The sequence below is a fragment of the Argiope bruennichi genome, chromosome 4, assembly GCF_947563725.1.
Source record: "Argiope bruennichi chromosome 4, qqArgBrue1.1, whole genome shotgun sequence".
In the NCBI taxonomy this organism is placed as follows: Eukaryota; Metazoa; Arthropoda; class Arachnida; order Araneae; family Araneidae; genus Argiope; species Argiope bruennichi.
In genome coordinates this window covers 8,162,678-8,188,538 of record NC_079154.1, presented here as the reverse complement: position 1 = coordinate 8,188,538, position 25,861 = coordinate 8,162,678, and the positions used below count along the sequence as shown (strand labels likewise).

General features: G+C 31.2%; 1 protein-coding gene across 11 annotated transcripts in view; it reads right to left on the bottom strand.

Moving 5' to 3' along the window:
* Positions 1–25,861, bottom strand: part of LOC129965543 (tensin-1-like) — a 474,618-nt gene that overhangs the window by 136,349 nt on the left and 312,408 nt on the right. The window contains exon 1 of one of the 11 annotated variants that reach the window (XM_056079524.1): positions 3,342–4,004. The exons of the other annotated variants lie outside the window; for them this stretch is intronic. Coding sequence (XP_055935499.1) covers positions 3,342–3,449 — 108 coding nt within the window. The 5' untranslated portion in view covers positions 3,450–4,004. Of the gene's footprint in view, positions 1–3,341; positions 4,005–25,861 lie in introns of those variants that run through there. 11 annotated transcript variants of the gene reach the window in all.

Here is a 25,861-nt window from a genome sequence, read left to right as displayed (position 1 = left end):
CACTGGTCTTTCGACAGAAATTTCGTTTCCGAATTCTGACAATCCCAAGTTTCAGACCAATTCGAAAATCAGCTTTGAACATGGGGACGGTGCATGTTTAACACCCTCACATGGATGTGGAGCAGAAGTTTGGAGAGAAAGGATTCCTGGCTGATATGTTGTAAGTTGTCAACCGATTGCGGTTCGAAAAAAAATTCGAAAGAACAACAAAATTCACTACAAATTGGATCCTGTGCAGTTTCTTAGAAGGGTTTAAATCTAACTACATATCTTTTGCAAATGATTATTTATATATGCAAACTTTATATCGGAATTTGACATGAATTAGGGCAAAAATAATGGGTTCCGGCGGAAAAATAAAATCTATGCACAACCCCGGAAATCGGCAACTGATATAAATGATTTTGATCAAAATTCCTCTCTTTCATTGAATAAATAAGGCTGACAGCTATTCCTTTTACATCATTAGCTCAAAGGATATTGCTGATATAATAATCATATTGTTTTTATACCATAAAACTTCCTGTATACCGTGGTTTTTGAAATTATTTCTTGATTTGGGCTTTTTTGTTTCCCTCCATATTTCCGTTAGTACTCATTTCTGTCAATATTTCTTTCTTTTTATTCATTCATTTTGTTTCTTTTTTAAAGAAAAAGAAAGGAAATTTTTTTTCATTTTTAAAGAAAAAGAACAGAAGGGAATTCTGCAAACAAAATTTGTTATCGATTTACTTCTCATATCGATATAAATCGTATAGATTAGGAGGCCTTTTAAATATCCTGGCACAAAATGACAGCTTCCTTAGAAAACCGCCATTGTCTTCGAAGATTAATAACAGGGACTGTGTTATCCCCAGTGATCTTTTGTCATGCCATTAAAGTACAGTATTGGCCCAGATTGGCGCAGGGCAATATTTGTCTGCAGTATAGGTATGAAACTAAGCAACGCGGATGAAAATAAAGCTATGATGATGATAATATACAGCATAAAGGTCAATATTACCATCATAAATATAAAATATTTGGTGATTAGTATATTTGCTGTGGTGTAAGCAAAATTCTTGAATTCACAGGTTTTTAATAACATTGCTAAAAAAAAAAAGAAGTGGCATCATAAATTTATAACGATAATATAATTTGTTGATACTATGGGTGTTAAATAAAGTTTTTTCGCTGTTCTTTTTTTTATTAATACTTCAAACAAAATTTAGCCAATAAGAAAAAAAGAAATAAAGTTGTAACCTACAGCAAATTAACAAGCGAATTAGTTCATTCCCTCGAGACAGGAACAAATCGCGACCTTAAATCTCTAAATCAATTGCTCATCTAGCACCGACACAGCTCAATACGCATTGAGATGTTAAATGACACGTGCAGTTACATTCATTCTGTTATTACGACGTCTCAAGAATTAACAACAATGCTAAGCTAATTTAATTTTTGAATCAACCACCCATCTAGCAGGAGAATGACACAGCTCCGCGAGCACTGAAATACTAAATGAGTTACTTTCATCCTGTTATAATGAAGCTCATCCTATTAAACGACTGAATTCCATAAAAATGCTTAAGAATAGGAATAACTTGATTTAGGCAACTCCAAATTTCTGATACTCATGTTTTACATTTATAATAAAGTATTAGGTGATTATGTTATGTTGTATAATTTCTATTTAGAATTAGTCACCTTCTTCTGATAGTGTTTGATAAACGTTCAAATTTATACACTTTTCTCTTCCTTCAGTAGTTCGTTCTTGTACAAAAAAAATCTCCTTCATCAATAAGAGAAAGAAATGATTCACTGTTAAGTACATATTTAAAAAGAATGAGAATTCAACGTTACAGGCGTTTTCGAGTAAATTTTTTATTTTCAAAAACAAAAAACATATGCATTATTTTTCCTTCATTACTACTTATCGAATATTATATTTTTAAAAATTCTCTGCTTTTCAGGATATTATTTTTATCATTATTTTCACATTCTAATATAGAGAGCCAACTTTTATCCGAGTCCCTTCATTGGCTTGAAGCGAAAGTAAAAGTTCCACAAACACGATTCACATAAGAAATTGATTTTCTGTAAGATAAAAACAATGCATTTGAAAAACATAATTCTGCTTGAAATTTATTATTAAAGTAGACATCCACCCCACAATATTACACGTCACATTTAAACGAATCTGATATCCTGACATTCATCATCACAGCTTCAGGATATACAAATGATATATTTTGCGTCAGTAGTTAAGATAAGCAGCATCGTTGCCATTCTTGCAATACCAATAACTACAATTTAAAAGAAAAACGAAACGGGATAAATATCTGTCAATTGTAATGACTCGCCACAGAGGTAGAGATATTCCAGGACTGCACAGAGTTTTTCCTGTTTTGTTTCAGTTCACGAGCGACGCAAATGTGGCAACACACATGATGAATTGACTGACAAACAGTACAATTTCGGAAAAAAGGTTTTTCAAAACTGTTCTATATACAGGTTTTGTTTATGTACAGGTACAAGGGGAAAAGAAAACGACTTGAACATTTTTTGAGCAAAATATTTTTTAATAAATACCCTTTCCAATCACATCTTTCTAAGCTTTTATGAATATTTTTTTTATAAATCTTCTTACTTTTATTTAAAAATAAACTTTTCAAAAACTTCTGAAAAATCACAAAAAAAGTCATTTTTCCTGAATAAATTACTATAAGCGAATATTTCTTTAACCATCCACTTGTTTTCAGCATTGCGATTATATATAACATACCTGCATTAGATAGGCCATAATAATGAGCAATTAATGCGTTCAATTATTAAAACTCATGACTCACTTTACTACCGATAACTAATTAGAAAACCAAAATAAATCCTCAAAATAGAAAAAAAAAAAATTATAATAAATAAAAACCGGGAGAGGGAGACGTACATTATGTATACAATTGATAATTTATAAAATAGTATTTTACTCGACTTTTTCCCTTTTAAAAATAAAATTAACATTTTTTGATTTTTCTTTCGAATAAAATAAACACATTTTTTTTTCGAATTTTACTATAGAAAATCCAAGAAAAAACGAAACAATGTTTTTCTATCTCAAATGAAACAAAATGATATTTTAAATCATTTTTCTCATTACAAATAAAATAAAATAATAAATACCGCAGATTCATAAGAAATACATGTAACAGTGTTAATTTTCACTTTCAAGACATATAAAAATTATTTTGGAGATAGTATGTAATAAGCAATTCATATAATAGCAACCAATTTTTTTTTAATTGTAACGAACAAATGCACACTAAGTTATTTTTCCATTAAAAAAAAGGCAAAAACAAAAGTCTTACCTTTTTTCTGTGACAGGAACACCTGCAGTTAGGTGATGCATCACGTGCGTTTGAGAGAGGTACGTAAGAAGTCCGACTGTTTAATTTCTTACTTTTAAAGCATCCCATGATAGCTTTTCAAGCGAACGCAGTAGATTACACAACTGTCTTGAATCAACTCAAACCAAATGTTTATTGATTTTTTTCATCAGGAAATTCCTTTGCGGACATGTATAAATTCACGGCACTTCAAATACAAAAACACTTCCGCAAAATTTTAAGACTAGACTAGTTGCGCTTTGGTTGAATTTGGATTGAGGAAACACAATGCAATGAAATTTGCCAAACTCGGCGTATTTCTATTCAGTTCGTATTGCATTAAATGCAAGTGCAAATGCGCTTATGTTAATTCCATAGAAAATTAAGCTTATGCGGTCAAGTTTGATGCATTTTCATGTATAGAAGTATCAAAAATTTCATTCTAACACAATTGTGAGTATTTGATCAATGACTCATATTCGAAATTCGAATCCTTTTCGTTTTTCGTTCGAAGCGAATAAAAGTTTTTCTAACGGCTGATTTGAAAAACAGGAAAACACAAATCTCGCATATACATGCACAAAAAATAAAACTACTATAAAATTAACTGTTTTAAGAATATGAATGAATAAATGAATTTCTTCAATACTAGTATCAAATATTTTCAAAAAAACTACATAATTTCCCCTCTATAAGCAAATTTTAAACAATATCTGAAAAAAAAAATGTTACGTAGATTTTCGATCTATAAATTTGAAAATAAAATCCATAAAAAATAATAGTAAAGTAAATGATTTTGAAGAGATATTAAACCAATGTCAGAAACTCTCAGAAAAATATAATTTCAAAGAAATTTTTTAAAAAGAATTGTACGATATCCTTCGGAGGTTTTTATGCAGATTTTAGATGGAAAAACAAATGAATCAATACAACACTATTTTCACAAAATGAATTTAAAAATAAAGTCGGAGAAAATGTTGATTCGTCGCAGACGATAATTTTCGACTACGATATATACATTCCGATATCGATGTAATTCTTGGGTAAATAAAAGTTCATTCAAAGCAGTCACTTCAGCAGATGATATATTTATGAAAAACTATTTTTATCAGTTAAATTCTTGAGTATATAAAAGCACACACACGGCACAATCACTTCATTTTCCTTTTCAAAGACAAATCCATCTCGTTATTCGTACATAAGCAGTATTCCTTTTTTCTTTTCTTTCGCATAATCGTCAGTGAATGCCGACATTTTCCATCGGGTAAACGATGCACGAACATCCATCGCTGTCCTTAGGACAAGTGTGGCAGAACTCCGAGTATTCGAAGTTTTACCGAAGGCGGCAAAAAGTGACGAGCAGCATCGCACTCCGCTGTCCGGCGCTGGGGCATGCGCGCGATGGTTTGCGGAACTCTCTTCTTGCGCTTTTGCTTTTCACTCTTCCTTCGATGGGTACTCCCTCCACACCCCCTGCCTCCCCCTCGCGCATCCCGTCAAGGTCAAAGTTAAAAGAATTGGACCGTTTGCAGTAAGTAGATCCCGTTGTTGAGATAGTCGTGCGCGCACTATTTCACAGAAGTTTTTTTATTTATTTATTTACTTTGACCAAACGATAATTTTCAAAAGCTTTTTCGTGCGATTGTAGACACCAATCAGCTAAAAATCTCGGTTAAATACTGAGTAGGCTGCATGATGTTTTTTCTCTCAAAAAAAGCTTTGGAAACGATGCCTTATCTTATTAAAAGAAGCTCTCTATTTCAAATATGCAAAGAATGAAAAAAAAAATGAATAAATAATTTTTTTAAAAAGCAACCTAATTGATGATGGTCAGGTAAACGTTCAGTTGCCACTTTTGGATGAAGGGAAGAAAAGGAAAGGGGTGGGAAGTAAACAGAAATTATACTACTCTGATGGAGGTTCACTGATTTATTATTTTTCATTTATTTATTTCAAAAACCGAGATATTCCTTTATAAAATATTCCTCGTTTAAGAATATCACATACACTGGAAAAGAAAAGCAAATGTTTTCTTAAGGTAAATAAATATTTGTTTACATAGATGAATATCGAAGAATAAAACTCGAGGATCTTTCATTGTTTTTCGTAAATAGTTTTGAGAAAGGAGAGATCATCCAATAGCAAAAATGTGAATGATAATAATTAAAAGTAAATTTAAATTCAGAAGAAGAAAAAAAGTTATCATTTAAAAAGCAGCATTACATATTACTTGGCCAATATTACATTAAATATAAAAAGCAAAAAAATGACTTCAAATTAAGATTGAATTAAGATTGATTAATAAGACAGAAAATTAAATTTCATTCGCAAAAAATTTTTTTTTCAGAAGTTGCTTGTTTTAAAAGCTATTAGAAATACTCAATTCATGCGATGAATAAAAAATTTTCAAAATATTCTACCAGCTTAGAATAAAACGAAAAAAAAAAAAAAAAATGCGGAAACTTTTTTGATAGAAAACTATGTTTCTCAATTATATTTATAATTGATTTAATTTTCTAAAAAAGTCAAATATAAATTTTTTTTCGAACACAAAAGTATCACCACGAACATTGGTTAGTAATATTTTTCTAAAAAAGTATTTAAAAGTTTCATATAGATTATTTATTTTCAACACTGCATTTGTTTTGGATGTTGAAATTTCTAATGTAATTTCTATAATGAAACACTTTTTTGCTATAGTAAGGCTTCATAGAAAGACATAGTAGGAATTGAATACAGTGTGTGTCACAATATTTATTATTCAATGTGGAGAAATGCTCCCAACAATAAATGGAGTCGTGTATATGCGATCACAAAAGGAATATCAAAAGCCCGCAACTTTAATTTTGGAATCTATTGCACATCCAGTAAGAGGAGAAAGGCCGTAACTTCGTCACGCACTTTATCAAACAGCGAAAGGCCCTGTACAGTTTGTTGGTGAATGAGACGTTCAATTATATTTAATATGTGATAGTGGCATCGTGTGAAATGACTTTGAAAGATTTAAAAACATTTGAAGCAATTAGTGAAATTTTATCCTATTGTGTGCTAAAAATAAAATTATTGGCCTTTTTAATGATGCAAAAATTTATTTGACAAGATGAAGAATTTTATAACTCGTCTGCCAGATAGGCTTACATTAGTTCTTTGAAAATGGCAGCGTTCATGATATAGAGTAAATACACAATAATCTGAGGAACTGAATAAACGGAAACTGTAAATAAACCACAAATGATCCGCAAAATGCTTATAAAAGAACACAAATAAATACGAAAATGCTTTTGAACAATCTTTATTTATATTTACGCATACAATTATGATTTAATAAACAGAACATAACTCTACTCGCTGATTTGTTGGTTTCCTTTTTCTTAAAATAAATACATAAATAACGATAATTTGTTTTAGCTTTTTTTTTTTCGTTGCGATAAAATACCTCTTTTATTTATTATTATTTTTTTTAATTTATAACTAAAATCGTCGAAATCTGCAGATAATCGAAATTTTTACTGTGTGTAACTATTTAAAATTAAATTATTTATCTCATCGGCAGTACTATTGAAATTTAAAATTCCTTCAACATTCGCGATGAAGACATATTTGAGATTGTCTCCCCCCCCCCCTACTTTGTTGTCTTGTTTTGTGAATAAATGGGGGGGGGGGTTGAAGAATTTGTAAGCTAAATTATACTGCTTCCACGGTTATTTTATTTTTCTGTTGTTTGTCAAGTCAATAATTCCTAGATATGTTTCTACTTTTAGGAAGTACATTACAAAATTATAGGTAACACTCCCTTCCCCCTCTCTTGAGACGAGGGAAGGTATGTGGTCACGTTCTGATACGCAAGCTACTGTCACTGAGTACTGATTGATTGGTTAATTGCACCAATCAATGTAAGAAGAGGGTCTGAGGTATTTTATTCCTAGAACAATTTTCATTTCGAAGCAGGGAAAAAAACAAAAAAACGTTGGCCCTTTCATCTAGATTCTGAGATAATCAGACCTTTGCAGCAGTCAATTCGTGAATATGTATTCAATCAGCAGGTTGTTCTTTATAGCGTATTCTTCGCATAACTGGCCCAGGTTGGAGTTCATGAATTAAAGATTAGGTATACGGAAAAACAGAGAGCTGAATACTAAAATACCAAAGTAAACAAGCGGTATAAGGATTCGGTATTTAATAACGAATTGTTTTTTTAAAAAAATAGTTTGTAATGTTCTTTGGTTATATAAGATAACAAAGTACAGTTCGCAGAATAAATCAATGAAATAATCGGGAAATTTTTCTAAAACAGAGCTTTCTGAATACGTTCTCGGGGGGAAAAAAAAGAAATAGCATCATAATTTAAACAATGGAGTAGTTAATTAAAGAGGAGAGAGTAAAGGCAAAATAAATTTGTAGAAGAAAATTATAGCTTACATTTTTTGAAGTACAATTTAAATTAATTGCGCATTTGTTATCAAAAAGGAAAACATTTTTCCCCCCTTCTAGAATGTAATCAGAATTTTGAATAACATTGTTAATTCTTCGCGCTATTTATTAAATGTTTCATCTTGCACTCAAATTTTTGGCGGGAAATTCCTAAATGAAATATGTAAGAGAAGAATAGAAGTATAAAATTCGAATATAGCAATGAAATTACGATCTCATTCCTTTATATTTTTCCACATAAGAAATATAAAAATCATTATAATTGTTGAAAAACAAATAATTAAACCTAAATAGATGAGAACTTTTATTTGAGTTTTAAGCCAAATTTGTAGATTTCTATCAAATGTCGGAAAATTTTTGATTCACAAGAACTTGGTATGTTTCTTTGTCTGACACCAAATAAACACGACACATACAAAACGTAAAGAGACAGATAGATGGAATTTAATACACAATTTTAGAATCTAAAGCGTAGAGCCGTATCAAATTTTGAACGAAATCCATCAACAGGTTAACTGTCTGTTATTCTGTGCATTCGCAAGCATGCAAACGCGATATTTAAAAAAACTCAACGTCTTAGATAAATGTTACGTGCGATCTCCTCACTAAAAATTGTCAAGCTTCAGTTTCAATCCGTTGCCAAAGAGACCTACTTCAAAAATGCATCTTCGCATTTCTTCCTTACAATACAAATACAAAGCACAAAACGTTCATGTGCGAAATTCCGAAAATCTGAGTACACATGGTGTCGTGGCTGGTTCGTGAGTGCTTTCAATAAATAGTCAAATAGAAAACTTAACAAATGTATTGCAGATTCGTTCGAGTTACTCGGCTCAGTAACTCCTTCTCCTCCAAGAGCAAACACTCGAATGACATCACTCTTTTAATTACACTCGCGCTAGTTGTCTAGCGCCATCTATGAACGTTTATTTCCTAACGCTTCAAAATCCAATCACTACACATGGCATTCACAGCCTTCCTTGTCCAAAGTCCATAATTCCAATGCTAGTAGAAGGAGGAGAGAGGATAACACTTTTATTAGAGAATATCAGAGAAAAACTTCGGATCCCGCTGCTTGAATTATAATTGTTTATAACTATTAATCAAACCATCAATGTAATGGCTCGAACTTCTGCTCTTCTACAATATGGCTTACATGATTATTCAGTCTCAAATTGAAAAGAAACAGTTCATGGTTATGACACAGATGTGGAAAGTACAGCACCGATTTATTTCCAGAATTTAATCGGCATCTTGCAGGAGTTAAAAAATAAGTGACGTTACAGCGCAGAAGAATGCGAAGTTCAACTAGATTCCAGGTGGCATAAGCAATTACGTTTGTCTTATTATCGAGGCGGCGTGCGAATTGATAGCATTGAGCACTTCACAACAATATATAATTAAATAGAAAACGAGGAATTCTCGAGTCATTGAGTACAGAATGCTTGCTTTCCCACTTTAACAGTTATAAGATTCATCCAAACAGTGAGCATGAATCTGCCAACAAATGGTAGAGGCAATAGCTTAGCCACTGCATGTAAAGAACATCACTGTTGCTATCCTAGACAGGGCATTAGTAAAAATAACCAGCATAAGAGCGAAGAAAGGCAAGTTAGAACAAGTTGTTGGTTCTCTTGCTGATAAGAACTTTGTCCATATAGGTAAGATGGGCATTGCTTCAAGACGACAGACAAAAATTAGACAAGAGCAGAGAGTGTGGACATTGTTGGTTGTATTAGGACTCTACAAGCAGATTAGAGTTTAATTGTTCTAACCAATCTTAGAATACTAGTTTTAAATTAAGGAACTTCTTACAATATATTTATGATAGAGTCAATTTAATTCGTTTGGCATTAATATTAATTTCGAACAACTTGTGCTTGTGTGCTTTAATCATAATAAACATTTTAGTTATTATTCATTATTATTGATTTTTTCTTATTTCAAAAGTATATGACAGCAGAGATGTGAATGAATGCAAGTACAAATAAATGAGGGGGGGAAAAAATAAGCAATCAGTTGAAAAAGCAACACAACAAATAGGGGAGGGAGGAGGAGGATAATGGTATTGAAGTATTCATTTCTACAGTTTTTCTTTCTCGCAAAATGAACATTCGATAACAAAAACAGTTCACCATATCAAATCCACAGACCACCACTTGTCTATTTTCTCTAACAAATCACTTAGCGGCATTACTTAGAAAGATCTCAAACCACAATTCCACCCTAAAAGGGGGCATTCGCCCGATTTTTACGGCCTTATCCTCCGCAACAATTCTCTATAAATCATAGGAATTATAGACAAACACAGGAAATAAGAGGTGACGTCACTCCACTGTCATGTTGACAGTCCCAAACCCCCAACTATGCGAAGGATATGGATCCAAGCTGCTTCCGCACACACTCATAACCGTAACTTTCTCTTCTCCCTGTGTACCCCAAAATAAACGGAATTTTGATAGGACGTCATGACGTCAGGCTTTTTAACCGTCGACCACCCCCATGAAGGCATTGATATTCATTGGTTAGGATTGTTTTCGAGGGATGAGTGCCTCAATAATGGGTCATTGACCTACTGAAGGAGAATAATGCAGTTTCTATTCTTACGTTTGTCATGTGATTATGACGTCATGTGAAATGTATCCATTGTAGGAATTACATTAGAATTTCAAACATTCTATGGGGGTTTTCCTCCGTAACTCGAGAATTTATACACAAATTAATAAGATAATACTAGAACGTTCGTTATTAGGGCAAACGGCATATAACCGTAACCGTATTTTCCTTGATGATTTCAAATTCCGTTAATCCTAAATAACTGAACATTCGTCTAACACAGGGATTTCTAAATTTTTAAACGTTACGATCCACATTTTAAAAACCAAATCTCTAGCGACCTACTTCATTTTAGGTGTATTGAATTTTTTTCATAGACACACAACAGACATTCTTTCAGAAAGAGGTTTTATGGGCCAAAAAGAACATTTATGAGAAGGGGGGGGTCAATTTTTATTCAATATGATTCTACATAAAATATTTCTAATGTGTGACTTGATAAAAATTCTAAATAAGCGTCAAATTTCAAAGAATTGCGGAAAGATAACATACAAGCAAAAAATTTTCGCGACTCGTCTACCGACCTCTGCCAATTTTGTGAACTCGACGTGTTCCCGTTGAGTTTACTCCACCTCACTTACAATATCCTTATACCTAGTAAATTGAGTTATTCGAAGAGGATAAGCACAGCTGTACACTTGTTATATTTAACTTTTGTTGTCTTACATTAAAATGCTTAATGATAGGGAATAAAAATTTTTGTTAATACCACTAGCGGACATTGTGAGTGCTTTGGCATTTTACTGCATTTTATACTAGTTACCGAAATACTAATAATATGAAAGATACTTTGCAGAAAAGATCCAACGCAGAATTTGTATTTTCTGTTCCGTCTATGAAAAGCAGAGTAGCAACGTAGGTATGCAACGATCGCAACAACGCTATTTGTGTAGCGTACTTTTTTAATACTTGTCAAGAATGCAAACGCTAATTTTGACCTCTTTTCTATTTTTTAACTTAAATATTTTAATATTTCTGCTATGTTGCGCTAATTTATTTTAAATTAATAAAGGATTTTTTAAAAATATACTTGTTTTTAATTCGTAGACCATGAATCGATTGGTTATTAAAGAATATTATGATTTATGTTTAGAAATGATTTATGTTTAGTTATCTAAGTTTTCCTTGAATAGGGTTGCATCATGAATAATTCTATGACTGCAATGACATAAAGCACGCTACAGACAATTAAATATTAAAATTTCAGAACAAGTTCCGGCAGGAATAAAATATGCACACAATAGAATATAAAATTAGAAAATTCCAAAAAGATATACGAGAATAAATATTAAATAAAATTCACTCGATATTTTTACTTTTAACTAGTTTTTCCTTCAATCGCTTTCTAAAAATATTTGAAAAATGAAAATATGCATTAAAAATATGCTAATTGTGTATTTATGCCAAGTTTCCTAGAATTAACGTCTCAAAGGACAGCATCTTTAATGGAATTATCTTAATTTTTCGCATCTTAAATCCCAAACCAGACCAAATCTAAAAGATGGCAAAAGAAAGACCGAAATTCTAATCAAATGAAAAATATTGGACAGAAAAGGAGAAAAATGAGTAAATGCTTAGTAAATTAATAGTTTTTCAGTCAAAATCACAGGTTGGCAAAATTCAGTCACGTTGCTAAATTCTTCCGCAAAATATTTTAAGCTGCGTACAGCATGTGGAGGGGGGGAGGCGAATCGAAGTAAATGAATGCACAGCAGAATTTTATGCTCAACTCCTATGTCACGATCTACATAATTTTACCATGATTTTATTTCTGATTAAGTTATGGTTTCTAACGATTTTTTTTTTCAGAGAAAAAAAAAATCAATTAATACAAGAAATTCTGACTTTTACATCCACATTTTATGAAAGCGTAAAAATATCCGACAATTTTTTTAAAAAAATGCTGTCAATACGTTGTTGACTTTATTGCGGCGTACGGATCGTAACATAATATTTACCCTTCCTTTCATCCCATTGTCCTTTTAAAATTTACGAATAACGCAAAAATATTTTGTACTATCCTCCAAGACCATTCATCGATATGGGTCAAGACCATATATGCATAAGACCATAGTGCAACTTAACCCCTGAAAATCTAACAAAATAACTAATCTAATTGATTAAAAAAATCAGCGCATCAAACCCAAAGTCCAATACATCCCAAATAAAGTACATTTACGTTTACGTCATTTGGAAATATAACAGCATATATATTCGTCAAAAGAAAATATAAAATATAACCAATACAGTTTTTTTTTTTTCTTTCTTTCCCCACATTTTGTTATTTGTTGCTTTTGCAAATATTTGAAATGTTTTCAGGTAAGTCTTGTTCTGATTGAATAGTTTCAAAATTATTAGCTGTCTAAGAAATACCAAAGATACTGTCTAAGAAATTCCGATAAGAAATGCCAAAATTGGAAATCATTCCTACGCAAATTTCCTAGAACTTCCTATACCAGCTAGGAAATAGCTCTGAAATTCGAGCAGTACAATTTTCCTTACAAATCGCAATAGACAACTATTTGTATATAATTAGGCCCTTACTTCAACGAAAGCGTTGATAAAAAAAAATCAAACAACTCATTAAATGCACAATGCCAATTTAACTTTGGACTCCATTGCACATTTTGCAAGATGAATGAAAGTTGCCACAACACGGGTTGAGATAACAAGTAAATAGTTAAACGCATGCGCAGTAACATTTGTCACGTGACAGTGAAGTGGTGCAATCTGACTTTATTCTGTATTTATTGAGAAAATCGGGATTTAAAACATATAGGGAAAAATAGAAAATTGGTCCACTGAAGTTTTCAATTAGTTTCAATGTTTAAACTATTATTTTTAGCATATTCTTGATATGATACAATGTAAAATGAACTTGTCTTTTGATCGTTTAAAGGAAGTTTTTATTCAAAAAAATTAACAATACAAAATTTATATTTAAACCTTTTTTACATGTAATTGTTATGGCTAGAACTGAAAAAAAAAATGGTTTTGACAATCAATTTGACATGTTTGACTAGTTTGTTTGGTACCATTGATATTTGATTACCAACAAACATGTTATAAAACATCGATAATGGAGAATAAATTTTCTTTTCCAAAATTTATTTTCCCATTTTTTTTCTTTTTCAATTCTCCTTTGTTTCCTTTAAGAAGTATCACAATTTTTACAAGACAAAAATAAAATAAATCGATCTTTTTTTTCCTCTCAAAAGATAAAAAAATAGGACTAATAATAAATATTTATTACATTTACTTTGTATATAAACATTAAAAAAATGTCACGAAAAACAGATGATAAATAGGAAAAATCCAAACAAGAGCAAACGATAACTTTTCTCGCTGACATAACGCACAATGCACCAGCGTCATTTAATCGCGGACGGAATGTCCATTGATGCGAGCTTTAAAAGAGAACCTGAAATAGGTTCTTTGGATGGGAGGGGGGGGGGATTTCGCGTAAATTTCATATCTGACATTTGAAAACGAGCCCACACGTGTGCCGGAGATTGCTTTGGCAGTTTTCGTAAATGGAAAAAGTAAGTAGTCTGCATCCCCTCCAGCCCAACCCCCCATTTTACTAGAAGGTAAGCAGACGAAGTCGAAAAAGAGAAAACGGTGAAAAGTTGCTGCGTTTCTGTATTTTTGTTGGGGAACAAATTGATTATGAAGCAGAATTTCAAAATAAGAATTATTCTTTCACCATTCTGGAAAAAAGAAAATAACATTTGATTGATTGATCAGTAGAAAAATAATGATGATTCATAGTGTGCAAAAATTCTTTTAGAACAAAACTTTCTTAAAAATATCCTTTTATTTCAGTTAATTTGAAAAGAAGAAAAAAGAAGAAGAAGAAAAAAATGTTTCTAAGAATCAAATTAATCACGTGGTGTAAAAGTGTTTCTTTTTAAAGATAATTTTTGATTTTATGTCAGCAAATAAAACAAAATGAATTCGTTCAGAAACTTACACAAGTGGTAAAATTTCCAAGTCGATATGATTTTGAATGAATTATCTTTCGGAATTAGATAATATTAGATTAGAGAAAATATCCATTTTTATTCAATTACTTTATTTTTTTTATTTATTTACTTTACTTTTTTTTACTATTTCTTTTTGAATTTTATTAATAATCTGCTTTAAAAACTGAAACAGGGGTTAAAAAAACAAAATCGAAAAACAAAAAATAATAAAAATAATCTCATTTTTTCCCTTTGTTTTTGTTTTTTTCTTAACCAAGTTTTTATATAAGATTCCTTTGCATCAATAGTTTATTAAGTAATTTTTTCGTACCTTTTTTTACAATAAACAATGAGCTTCAATTGCCGATTCAATTGTTATTGTTTGCTTTATATCAAACGATGCTTCATTTTTTTTTAAAGAATAACTAATCGTTTGAGACATATTTCATTGAATGTGAATATTCCAAATCTTAAAGCACCATTTGGCGACAAAGCATGACTAGATTTATCAAAATATCGAATTTTCTTCTGCACACAATTTTTGCAAAGATCTCAAAACAAAGCTGAAATTTGACTAAAGGGAAATCTTACAGTAATTTCAAAGTTTACAGCGACTGTAACTTTCTATATGCTTTTTTTTTTTTTTTTTTTTTCATTTTCGTCTTAATGAATACAGAATCTTTTAAATATTTTTTTAAATTACCACCTAATTTGTTAAAATAGTTTTTGCTGCAATTCTATATAAAATATTTCAATTTCATATTTCGATTTTCAAGAATTTTAATGCGGCCACCTGAAATTTCAGCTTCTATTATAGTACCAAAAGCCACGTAATTAAAATGGTAATAACTTAATCCAGGATTTTTTTAAAATTACTTTAATGAAAATTTAATTAATTAGTTAAATGTCTTTTCAATTTCTCCGGTTGTTTTTGCAAAAAAAAAAAAAAAAAAAAAAATCGTAGGATTTTAGCTGCGTTATTATGGTAGCAGCAATTCTAGTACTATCACAAAACTCAACTATTGGACAGTTGCTATCGCTTTTTACTTTCTCGTATACGAAGTTGTGCCAATTATTGTAGGGATCAAAATATTGGACTACGAGATTTTGATCTTTCTTCATATATCAGACCTCTGTAAGTTTGAAAAAAAAAATGGACTTGATGTATATTTATGAACATATTTAAACCCTTCACAAATGAATAAATATACTTAACTTCCTAATTAGATGACGCAGCCTATTTTGAACATTTATTGCTATTTTGATTCATATAATAATATAAGGAACATTTGAAATTTTGATGCGTTTCTAAGCAATTTTTGCATTTTTAAATACTTAATTCTTTCCCCTAATTGCAGACTTAAAACTAAAAATTAAGTAATTCGATGCACGTGTCAGACTCGTCATTGCATTCGAAAGGATTAAAAACGCATTGAAATAGACAAATAAAATTTTACATACACAATATTTGGACCCATAATAATAATAATAATTTGGGCCCAATATTATTTAAATATTAATTATAATTTGGTCCCACAATGGGTCCTGTTAAAATATTGACTACTGTTGGTCTGTCTATCCGATGGGTTTGTACAGTAATTCAATCCGTTGGATCATCAATAGTTCAAAAATGATGACCAACTAACTAAATGAAATTTGGTATGCGATAATAAACCACAATTATAAATCTTCAACTATGAAAATTTGAGCCCAATCGGACAACGGAGTGAAATATCCTTGATTGTTATTACTTATGGTACTTGTCAAGGACAAGCCCACTGACAAAGTCAGCGATTTAAGCCGAGTTTTTGTAGTAGCTTATGAGGGTCAAGGCCCTTGAGCACCCTAGGATAGAAGTCTAACATTTAGCTGATATGAAGATGACACTCACACACTCGCTTGCACAGTCCCTTTTTAAAGGGGGACTCTTTCACACACCTCACAGATAGAACACAGGGTAAAGAACAACCATGCCCGAACCAGGTCTGGAACCCGGGATGCCCAAATCACGGGGAAGACTCGCTACCCCTAGGGCAGGACGCCGGCAATATCCCTTATCGTGTAATGTTTTTTTTTTTTTTAACAATCGACCCGTCTATGAAGTATCAACAAATGTCAAAGTGTATATGGAAACCTGCCCTGCAACAAGAGAAAACGCATTAACCACTGGACCTATGAATTTACTTAATTTCCTAATTAGATGACACATCCTATTTATAATTATTTTAATTCCTATAATAAAATAAGGGTCATTTGAGATATCGAAACGTTCTTAAGTATTTTTTGCATTTTAAATTACTTAATAATTTCACTTAATTGGAGTTTTAAAATTGAACATTCAATAATACGATGCGCGAGTCAAGACTCGACATTGTATGCGAAGGGGTTAAAAGTCACTTCATCGAACTCTATTTATCCAGATGCAAATCCATAACGCAGTCTAAACAGAACGAGACAAACCTTCCGTTCCGAGCCCTTCCAAAAACATAAATCTGCCATCTGTGTCAATAACTGTCAAATAACATTCAATAATCGATACAAGACGTCTTTCATTCCATTCCCCGAAACAAAGCTGACCATTTGCAATCCTCATACAATCGGCTGCCTATTGGAGGCTGCAATCGCCAGCGACTTTCTAGGAAAACGCTGCTTTTAAAATGCGGCTGCTATCAGAAACCGCAATCAGATACTAAGTATTATGAGAGTTGTGGGTTGAAATACGTATTATTAAAGCTGGCTGGAAATCTGGTTGCGAAATATCAAGTCAGTTTGTTTGTTACCTTGTCATGAAAAATAAGGTTACCATATTAATTTAATATTTAACATGTTAAGGTTACCAAAGAAAAGCAAAAAGAATTTGTGAATCAGACTACATTACATCAGACTACCACGTTCCCATTCAGAAGAGGTGGTGCTCTGATGGAAATTCTCATCTTGCAGGTTGAAAGGTTCTAAGTTCAGAATCCATGGAAGATTCAACGTGCATTTGAGTTTGGTGCACGTTAATCCTTCTCTTACTCGATTGCAGATTATTTTTTTAAAATTTCTTTTTAGATGAGACATTTGTTAACAAATTTAAATGTTTTTAAAATGTTGTAAACTATTATTATGTGTTATCGATAATAGCGCGATATAATTCAAACGCATAATGATAAAAGATACACACATTAGCTAGAAAAATTCGCAAAATTAAAAAAAAAAAAAAAATACCTACAAACTCGTGGAAATTACGGGATGAGTAATTGAAGAATTAATTTCATTTCGAGCGCCAAGCATCTCCTAGCTGGTGTGATGTTGAAGTTTGGGAGAAAGGGTGTGGGTTCCGGTATTTTCTGATATGAGTTCAAAATAATCTGATCTCTCTCAATAAAGCCTTCGTATTGCTATTAAATAGAGCGTTCATATAAGCAAACTAAATTATGTCACTAGATGGAAGGGCGTGGGAGATAGTTAAACCCTAGGCTCTAGTCTGAAGAGGTTCTGCTCAGATATAATATTCTGATATTTATTTTATCTTCCAATGGCAATTATTTGCGCGTGATTATCGAATGCGCAAACCCCAACTCTTCTCTAAATTGTTTAACGCAAAAAAAAAAAAAAAAAAAAAAAATGTTTAAAGTGATTTAACTATCGGTATGTGAATGAAGCTAAACATGAATAAAAATTAGTTATGGGACGTCTAGCTAGACGCTTTAATTTGATTACTTTCTGCTGGATTGTAACAAAGATCGATGAGCTGAGATCTGCAATTTTTATTATTTTAAATTTATGCAGCTTTATTATATTCTCGAATAAGTAGGAATTATTATTAATACTTTCTTTTATTTTGTATTTGGCATTGCATTTTTGTTCTTTTAGTGGATCACTATTCGTTTCGATTATTGTTTAGTAATTATATCAGATTCGAGTGTTCGAAAATTTTTATTTCATATAATTCCAAACTTTTATTACTTACTTTTAATATTATTATATATTTTTATATAAAATGCGCTAAAAATTATATTTTTTATTTCTTAAACATTCTTCCAATGTGTATGAGATTTTCTACAATAACTTTCATTAATTAATCTGTGGCAATCCAATATGAGATACTGTTAATAGGATAACAATCCATCTAGACGAACACATCTTCTAGTATTATAAGAATTGTGCGATGATATATATATATTCCTGGAGCGAGAGGAAAACACTTGGATGAAATGTCACGACGAAGTCAAGGTTTTTCCACTATCTGATTTCCAGCAGCTTTATTTGTATCAACAGCATAGGAAAGGAATCGTTAAAGGTCGCGATTCGGTTTTCTCTTGGATTTTTTAAAAATACGCGTTTAGCAGCAAGCTGAGTCAACTTTTTTTTATTTATCGGAAAAGAAATATATCTCACACTAAATCAGCTTTCTCAGGTAAAATGTAACTGTTGATATAAATTGAAGGTCATACAAGGGGAGTATTTAGAAATCAGAGTATTTCTAAACAAAAGGAAATTTCTCCGGCAAAATGATTCGTGTTAAAAAAATATTTTCTAAACATGTTTCATGTTTTAGAATAGAATAATTCATAATTTATGTATGAATCAGCTATTAATGACAATTCCAGTTATTGGTGTGGGGAAAATTGGGAAGTGTGCAAATCCTGATTGAATTCTAATAGATAACTGCAAGTCATTGATGCATTTAAACAAAATTTAGTTTCAGGTAGCATTAATCATTAGTCTGTGTACTTAGGAATAATAACTTAATAGTTGTTTAATTTCATGAAACCTTTTTAAATTCCAACGGTAAAAATACCATCTAAATCCATCAATGCCGCGCACCTGTTTTCAATATCTTGTGTTCAATTGTCGCCGATTGTAGTTCGAAATATTCTATTAAAAATTTGAGGTGAATTTTAGCTTCTTCGTCAAAGAGTCTCTGCTGAAGGCTGATGAATTTTCAAATTATTTTTCAGGCATTCTTCTCTTTCGTAAAGATTTATGGAAATGTGCCTGAACAAACAAACAAAAACCGTCTGAAGTGAAATGTTAAAATAATTACAGTACACTCCCGAGTATCCGGCTTCTGTATTATCCGACCAAATTTTCTTTTATTGTAATTAAATGAGGAAGGCATTGGAAATACTATATTATATACCGATTCCCTACTATCCGGTCTAGTTTTTTTTTACAATAATTAAATGAGGAATGCAAGGCGTTGCATTGACAGCATTGCAAGCCATTGGAAGCGGGCGTCTGCTACGATCCTCCTACGTGTCATACGAAAATATACGTTGTGACAGGAAAAGAGCAGTGTTCATTGTTGTGTCAGTGAGTAACGGACATCAGTTGTTGCCGCTGCTCCTGATTATAACTGCACAGTTCGTAAATTCAAATTCTGCATGGTTTAAAATAAATGGAGGGCTTAGTACTCAATAAGAAGTGAGAAAATACGCATAATAACAGTGAGTTTTGGTATAAAAATTTTTATCTTCTGGTATTGGTGAGCAAAGGAATTCATAGAATTCCTGCCAATCCGGCTTTCTTGTTATCCGGCCTGCCCTTCCGCCACATTAGGCAGGGTACTCGGGAGTGTACTGTATAAGGAAATGACAATTTTATTTATGTATAAAAGAAATAGCATAGCAGAATATTTATATAAATTTCTTTATTCGCCATTAATCTTTAGTGTCCAATTTTCAAAATTAAACAACGCAAAAAAAAAAAAAAAAAAAAAAAAAAATTTAAACAAGACGAAAAATTTAAAATCCTGCTTCTAATGTCTCTGAAAATGTACTTTTTTTTAATAATATTTCTTCCCTTTGTATCATGTAATGAGAAGATATTAACCATTATTAGTGCACATGCAGAACAGGCTAACAGTCCTTCAAAGAAAACCCCCTCCAACAGGAAACAAAGAAATCATAGTTATTAGCCTGCAAGCGTAGACTTTTTTTTCCCTACACTTTCCCTGAAAACTGAAAAATCTATAAAGGATTGATTGATTTTTTTCTAATTTAAGTGAACACAAGTTTGATTCAGCAAACTTGTGTTCACTTAAATTAACCCCCTCCAACAAGATTTTTTTCTAATTTTAAGTGAACACAAGTTTGGCATAGCTTGGCCAATATTGGCCAAGCTGTGCCAAACTTGTGTTCACTTAAAATGCAAAAAAATGACTCATTAATCACTCAGTAAGACGATGCAAAGTTAAAAAAAAACAAAGTGAAAATAGAAATTAAATATTATGCATGAAATGGATGTCAAGTAAAAATGAAGAAAACATTAACACTGTAAGGTTCGCTAATTATATCTTTCAAATTTGGATAATCTCTTCTGAAATATTTTATTCTTAGAAAGCGGTATTTAGGACATTCACATATGATATGCCGAACAGAAATTATGATACTACGTCTTGAAAAAATTGAAACTGCATCCGAATGAAGCTTGTGATAAAATACGTATGACCTATGTGAAGTAGACTTGTTAACTTGACACTCATTCTACGGCTGAAAAAGTCAACCTTAAAACCAGAAAGAGATGGCTGGATGGAATGCAATTTATTATCAAGTTGCAAGTCCCAGATATGAAGGTATATGTAGCGAACATTGTCTTAAAATTTGATCGAAGTCTTAAAACGGGACAAATGTTTCTTCATTTGAGCTAGCTATTTTTGCGGCAACATTAGCTTGATTGTTCCCAGGGATACCGACGTGCCCAGGAATCCAACAAAATAGAAAGTTAAAATTATGATTCAGAAGCTTAAAATATAATTTTATCGTACTCATAGAAATAAGGAATAGTGGTTTAATTCGTTGAAAGGTTTACGCAACATCAAGTAAATAAATGACACTGAAAAATGAGGAGGCTTCAGTCCTATAATATTTTCTCACAAGCGTTCCTTTCCCCCTATCTAATCGCATTCCGCAGTTCGATCTCGTGTTCTATTTCCACCGATTCATTCGATATTTTTCTTTCCCATTCAATCCAAATCACCGATTTGACGGAAGAGTTTATTTCTAATGTTATTCGTCATTGCGTTTCCTTTCCTGACAAATGGTCCCGTGAGGAGGGTGGGGTGCGCTCAGCTGTCAAGGGCGATGTCCCCTCCCCGGTTGCGACAGGTGAGGGCGACCCGACCCGCTAATAGGGATGGCGGAAGACATATTTTCGGGCCGCTAGAATTTCGCACCCGAGAACAGGATACGCATAGTTCGCCTAATAAGAATTTTTCTGGATGCTTTTCCTGCGGAAGTCTTTCTTGCGCGCGGATTCAGAAATGCTTCTTTTTTTAAATAGCATATTAATGAGAAGTGCCTTTAATGAATCATATAAGGAAGGATGCATATCGATGACGCAAAGGCCGTTCATTACCAATGCACTTATTTTAGAAACTGCGTCAGTGAACTTGTGATGTTGAGTTATACTGCTAAAATTGGCAAAGAGGAGAAAATTTATAAATTTGCAAATGTAATGTTATCTGTTTAAGGGCCGGTGGACGATGGAATGAGCGAAAAATTACCAAAATTTAAAATTTTCTTTTTACCGTTTCACCTATAAAATCTATGCTTCAATGCGACAAAATAACATTATAAATTGTACTGGTCCTAAAAAATTAACTTCCACATGGAATTGCAAAATACATATATTTTTATATGATAATAAAGAAAAAATAAAATTATTTCACATAAATTATTTTTAAATTGTTGACGATATATATATATATATATATATATATATATATATTAGTTTTTAAAAATTTTATATTTTATTTTAAAAATATTTCATTTTATTTTTTTAATATCTATGAAAAAAAATCTTAACTCTATTCAATAATTTGCAAAAATGCTTAAAAGTGACCACAATCTTTTTAAATCTTACATTGATTGTCTTCATCGTTTTATTTTTTTATAAAAATATTTTTTTTTAAGAATTTCGATTTTTAGAGAGATTTGGTCAATAATAAATCAGTAACTGACTATATTAATGTTTTACTTTGTAAATTTATCATTCGGTCCATTAAATGCCGATTTCTTTATTGTAATAAATGGAGAATAAACAGATTATATAACTTTTTGTTTCAAGTTCATAAGCAAACCATTCTATGGATGATGTAAGGACATTCTAATAATTGAATCAAAATAACAATTCGAAGTTATCTTGAATTAAAATATATTTAAAATACTTACAAATCAAAGTAAATCATAAAATAACTCTCGAGATGTTCCTCTCCATAATTAATTAACAGCGTTTACTGAAATACTTAACTAAAACACTAACGGTAGCCAGATAAATTTATCAGGAATTTAATTGTAGATTTTAATTTCTTCAACAAAATACAGAAAAACCTGCTTTCAAGAATCTTTCCTATAATTTTTTTAAAAATTCAATAGCAATTATTTTTAGTATAAAAGCTTTATAAACGTCATTCTTAGAACAGTTTTCTTAAATAAATTATCATTATTATTTTAAAAGGCTTTATTCATCTTATATCATAGATATTTGATATCGCAATTACAATAGAAGCGCAAACCACTGAGTCAATAATAAACATTAGATTAGAAATGGTATAGAAAGCTTTGATTCGTAAATTACTAGCCATTTTTGGCAACCATCTGGTTAGCCGGAGATGTTGGTGATATTTAATTTCAGTTAAATCGCTTAGAAATGACTTCATGTCCAAAATTCCTGAAACCGTCAGTCTGAGCCAAGTTATTTTAATTGTCTTACATATGTTTTATTCATCATGTACATGAACCTTTAGACTGGGGACCAGACTAATGACATCATAGCACTATTCAAAATGTAATTATGCGGTTCACCTATCTACTATATTTCAAAGTTTATTTGTATTGATAAATTGCCCAATTATTAAACAGAATCCTTTTTCCTGAGTTTCCGGCAGTGGAAAAAAATCCCGTGATTAAATAGTTGATGAAACAATGAAAACCATCTGATTTGAATTCAAATCAACAATGTAGTCAGTTGTTAAAAATTACATAAAAATATTATTTTTAAAAATTGCCAAAAAGTCAGAAAAAATTTAAACAATTATTAAATTGGTGTAATTAAAAAGGCAATTTTATTTAGAGTTTGAGCACAAAAATTATTTTGTAATAATATAATATTTTTGGAAGTTATAGGAGGGAGGAGATGACAAAATATTTTTTAATTTTCAATTTAAAAAAAAATACATTCGCTTCAAGGTGCATATTTCCACTTTCAGAAATATATATGTGTCAAATTCAGTAGCTGTAGGTTAAACAATCTAGTCTGTAGAGCGACAAAATACACACGTATACACACACACACACATATTCATCTTTCTTATTGGTAGAGATCATTGGAATAGAAAATATATGATATTTGAAATCTTAAAGGAAGTAGAAAAAATTTTTAATATGAAAAAGAGAAATAAATAAACATAAGTAGACAGGTGAAATTTCTATCAAATGATTTAAAAGCTGACAGAAACGCTATTCTTAAAATGTAAAATTGTTCGTATGGTCAAAATAGTTCAATTTCTTTTTTTTTTTTTTTTTTTTTCCAAACACATAATATGATTAATAGAAGTGTGAAAAATAGAATATGATCTTAGGAATGAATGAGTGAACTAACTGAAGTGGGCTGTAAAATTCGATACATACATGCTGTTTATAAAAAACAAGAATAAAATTGAAATCTCAGAAACTATTATCATGTGAGAAACGATATTGTTTTGGTTTGAGGTTTTTGAAGCCTCAAAATGCGTAGGCAGCAAATTGTTGAAGCCTCACAGTGAGTATGCAATAAATTGATGATTTATCGCTTTTGAGACATCAATTTTTCGCTTTTAGGGTTATTAAAAATAATACAGAAGGCTGTCAGATTTGGCGATTTATTGTCAACTAAAGTTATAACTTGACTTCCAAATTATTCATTCTGTGAATTCTTACGAATTGTCTTATTCATTCTCTGAATTCTAACGAATTGTCTTATTCATTCTCTGAATTCTTACGAATTGTCTTAATTAATTTAAGTCATTAACAGTTTAAACCGGTTTGATTACGCATGCATCAATATTTAGAGAAACAATGGGTTTTTCACCTCAAAATCGGCAATTGAATTTCTTCCCTCAACTTCCTGCTTAGATATCTGAGAAATACCTATAGAAGAGGTAATTCGAATCCATTGTTGTTCAGATTTGAAGGCAAAAATCATTGAAGTGGAAATGCCAGGACTTTTCAAAACATTCGAAAATGAGTATATGAAATTATTTCAATGTTTGAATGAATAAATATTTTATTTATTATTATTATTAATAGAAATCAGATTCCTGACAATGAATATTCACCTTAGATCAATTTTGAAAATAATCTCTGCGGACAAGATAGTCTTTGAAGTAGCAATGATAGTAACAAAGAAGAAATGCCAAGAATTTCAAGATAATACCATTACCATTATCCCTGTTTTTTTAAACTGCATTTTTTAAAAATAAATTTACGCATTTTTTTTTCTATTTACATGGGCTTAGACCTAATTTAATTGGCTCATTTTAACATTTCTGTATTCACCTTACTGTAAATTAGAGAATTTTATAAATGAATTCAGCAAAGATATGTCACTGGATTTGGTCCATTTCTTGCCCTCTTTCACAAGCATATATACAATATTCTAATACAGTCTTTAATTTGTCTCACTTTCATGAACAATTCAAATTTAACAAACTACTTTTAAGAAGAATAAGATATCGCTCAGATATCGGTTTCATCATTTAATCATGATTCCAAAGGATGAGGCTTATGGCAGAATAGCCCGCGTGTTGCTTCGCACAGAAACTGATTGAGCTAAAATAAACGAAAATTAAAAATTCAGAAAATGTGACGAAACAAGATTACTAAAAATATAGTAACTTTCATCTGAAATTTCCTTTAGAAGGATCTCTTAAATTATGAGCCACGAAAGCCTACGTAGTACATTCTTCTTTCAAAACTCTGCATCATTTACGAATTGAAAGAATTCGCTTGAATTTTGGAATATTTCATTTCAATTCTGATGAATAAATAATTTAAACTTATTATAATTTTAAAAAATATATTCCTAAAAATGTCTTCACTGTTAAAGACAGATTTCGAGAGAAGTGGCATTGCGATGGAAGGGGGAGGGGGAAGGGCGTTGGTCAGAAATGGTACCATGAAAGAAATATATGAAGCAGTGAATAAGTGTTGTTTTTTGAAATGCTGAAAAGGACGGAAAAATATCTTTCTCTTAATGTCATATACATATAAAGCCCTGATATCAAGGGGGGAGATGTATCGATGCCACTTACACTTCTTATGCCACTGTACGGGAGGAACGAGCTCTATCCTATCCATATACAAAAGGATGAATTCTTCCCCAAAAATCTATTACAATTCGATTCTATTGACTAACCACAACAAACAAAATAACGACTACCCAAACATCTTCACACTTTAATGCATCGGTAGACTCACAGATAACAAGAGAGAGAAAAAGAATTGTCTAAAAATAACTTAGAGA